The sequence below is a fragment of the Rutidosis leptorrhynchoides genome, chromosome 9 (genome assembly GCF_046630445.1).
Source record: "Rutidosis leptorrhynchoides isolate AG116_Rl617_1_P2 chromosome 9, CSIRO_AGI_Rlap_v1, whole genome shotgun sequence".
NCBI lineage: Eukaryota > Viridiplantae > Streptophyta > Magnoliopsida > Asterales > Asteraceae > Rutidosis > Rutidosis leptorrhynchoides.
In genome coordinates this window covers 258,261,250-258,263,935 of record NC_092341.1, presented here as the reverse complement: position 1 = coordinate 258,263,935, position 2,686 = coordinate 258,261,250, and the positions used below count along the sequence as shown (strand labels likewise).

Sequence of the window (2,686 nt, the reverse complement as noted above, 5' to 3'; positions counted from 1 at the left end):
GTCCATGCATATAGTACTACGCATAAAATTTCTTTAAATTCATTGCATTCCAAGCTCTTTCGTATTGCTCGTCGGAAGGTGCAGCAAGCATGTATGATCCGTTCTGATTTACTTTTGTGACCTTATAAGGTCCTTCCCATTTTGGTGCTAACTTTCCAAATATAATTTGCCTGCTTGCCTCATTATCTCGTAGCACCAGATCACCAACTTCAAATTGTGTATGTTTCACTTTCTTGTTGTAATATTTTTCCATCTTATGCTTGTGATCTGCTTGCCGGATGGCGGCCATCAATCTTCTTTCCTCCAACAAGTTGTGATTTTCCCTTAATGCATCAGAATTAGCTTCAATATTAAATGCCATTATGCGTTGTGTTGGAACACATATTTCGGCTGGTATCACTGCTTCTGTACCATACACTAGACTGAAGGGTGTTTCCCCTGTGCTCCGCTTTGGAGTTTTCCGGTGTACCCATAGCACATTTGGCAGTTCGTCCACCCAACCAGTTTGACTTAATCCTAACCGTGCCTTAATGCCAGCAACAATTTCTTTGTTGGTAACCTCCACTTGCCCATTTGCTTGAGGATGAGCAACAGATATAAAGTTTTGCTTTATTCCCAGCTCTTCACACCAACTTCGAAATGGATTTTCTGCAAAATGCTTGCCATTATCACTGACTATTTCATTTGGGACCCCATACCGGCAAACAATATCATGCCAAACAAACTTTTTGACATTTTCTCCTGTAATCTTTGCTAAGTCCTTCGCCTCAACCCACTTTATGAAAAAATCAATTGCTTCCACTAAGAACTTAGCATTACCAGTGCTTGTGTTGAATGGTCCCACAATATCAATCGCCCATTTGTAGAACGGCCAAGCGGATGACACTGGTATCAAGTCATACTTTGGGAGACGCTGAACTGTCCCATGTCTCTGACAGTTCTCACATGTTTTTATGATTTCCGCAACATCTCGATAAAGGGTAGGCCAAAAATACCCTTGCCTCATAATCTGTGATGCCACAGTACGGAAGCCGGAATGTTGAGAACAAACTCCTTCATGCATCTCCTTGACTACCTTTAATGATTCATCATTGGTTAAACACCTTAACAGAGGACCATTGTAAGACTTTCGATAAAGAGCGCCATTAATCACTTCATACATTGGTGTCGTTACTCTTATCCTCCTGGCTTCCGCCTTGTCAATGGGTAACCCTCCGTCGTGTAAATACCTTAAATATGGAGTCATCCAACTTTCCTTGACACCCTCAACTATCGTCATAATTGGTTTTTCATGTATTGACGTCAACCCAATATTCATAGGGTGTCTTCCCTAGAAGAAAGGGACTTTTCTTTAAGTTCTTCAACTAACACTCGTTTGTGCAAATGATCAAAGGTTAAAGTAGCTAACTTGCTTAATACGTCAGCCTTCTTATTCTTATTTCGAGGGATTTGCACGACCTCAAGGTTATCAAATTTCTTTGAGATTGCTTCTACCAACTTTACATATTGCCTCATTGATGTATCTCTTGCATCAAACTTTCCATTAACTTGCTGGGCCACAATTTGAGAATCAACATATGCTCTTAGGTTTGTGATGCCCATTTTCAATGCTATGCGCAAGCCGAAAAGTAATGCCTCATATTCTGCTTCATTGTTGGACGCATAGAAACAAAATTTCAATGCATAAGTATACTCTCTCCATCTGGACTTGTCAGAACTAATCCTGCACCTGTTCCTTCTTCACTGGAGGCCCCATCAGTGTGCAATTCCCAAACATGTTGTTGTGGTACCATTTTATTGTCATGCTCCACTTTTTCATTTGTTTCCAGAAGAAAATCTGCCAATATTTGTCCTTTAACTGTATCTCGAGGAGCGAAATTGATTTCATATTCCCCCAACTCGATGGCCCATTTCGCTAGACGACCAGATGATTCTGGACGACGGAGTATTTGCTTCAACGGTTGATCTGTTAACACCAAGATTGGATGACCTTGAAAATACCTTCGTAAACGTCGTGCAGTATGCACAAGGGCATAAATCATGCGATGAAGTGGTGGATAATTCATTTCACTGAGCTGCAATACTTTGCTAACAAAATATATGGGCATTTGCACGCCATTCCGTTCTGCGATTAAGACAGAACTAATTGCTTCTTTTGAGATAGCAAAATACAAAATCAAAGTCTCCCTTCCTTTGGTGCTGTCAACGTAGGTAACGTTTTCAACAATTTCTTGACCTCTTGGAATGCATTCTCGGCCTCCGCCGTCCATATAAAATCTTTTTTATTTAGACAACTTTTTAACACCTTCATGAATGGAAGCGACTTTTCAGCTGCTTTAGACAAAAATCTTGTTAACGCTGCTAAACATCCATGTAATCTTTGAACGTATTGTTGGTCGGTGACTTCATGTCTTCAATTGCTTGAATTTTCTTAGGATTGGCTTTGATACCTCGTTCTGTAACAATATGGCCTAAAAATTTTCCTTCTTCTACGCCAAACGTACACTTTTTAGGATTTAACTTCATATTGATTTTTTGTAAGGATGCAAAAGTTTCTTGTATATCCCGTAACATTTTTTATTCAGTATGACTTTTTATGACTATATCGTCGACATAAGCCTCTAAATTTTGCCCAATTTGATCCTTAAATGCCATATCAATAAGTCGTTGATATGTTGCTCCTGCA

At 39.7% G+C, this 2,686-nt stretch overlaps 1 protein-coding gene across 1 annotated transcript; it reads right to left on the bottom strand.

The window, feature by feature from the left end:
- Positions 1-350: 350 nt before the first annotated feature.
- On the bottom strand, positions 351-2,270 carry LOC139868713 (uncharacterized). Its single transcript, XM_071857048.1, has 6 exons — positions 2,072-2,270; positions 1,694-1,966; positions 1,495-1,643; positions 1,052-1,330; positions 634-931; positions 351-526 (listed from the first exon to the last, which is right to left on the bottom strand). The coding sequence occupies exons 1-6, from the start codon at positions 2,268-2,270 to the stop codon at positions 351-353; spliced, it is 1,374 nt and encodes a 457-aa protein (XP_071713149.1).
- Between the last annotated feature and the right edge of the window lie 416 nt (positions 2,271-2,686).

Coding starts and splice junctions, on each gene's coding strand:
- LOC139868713 (XM_071857048.1), bottom strand. CDS start 2,270: ATGGACGGCGGAGGCCGAGAATGCATTCCAAGAGGTCAAGAAATTGTT. Junction 1,331..1,494: donor TGAGGCAATATGTAAAGTTG/GTAGAAGCAATC, acceptor CCTTTCTTCTAG/GGAAGACACCCTATGAATAT. Junction 527..633: donor TGCAGAAAATCCATTTCGAA/GTTGGTGTGAAG, acceptor GCTGGCATTAAG/GCACGGTTAGGATTAAGTCA.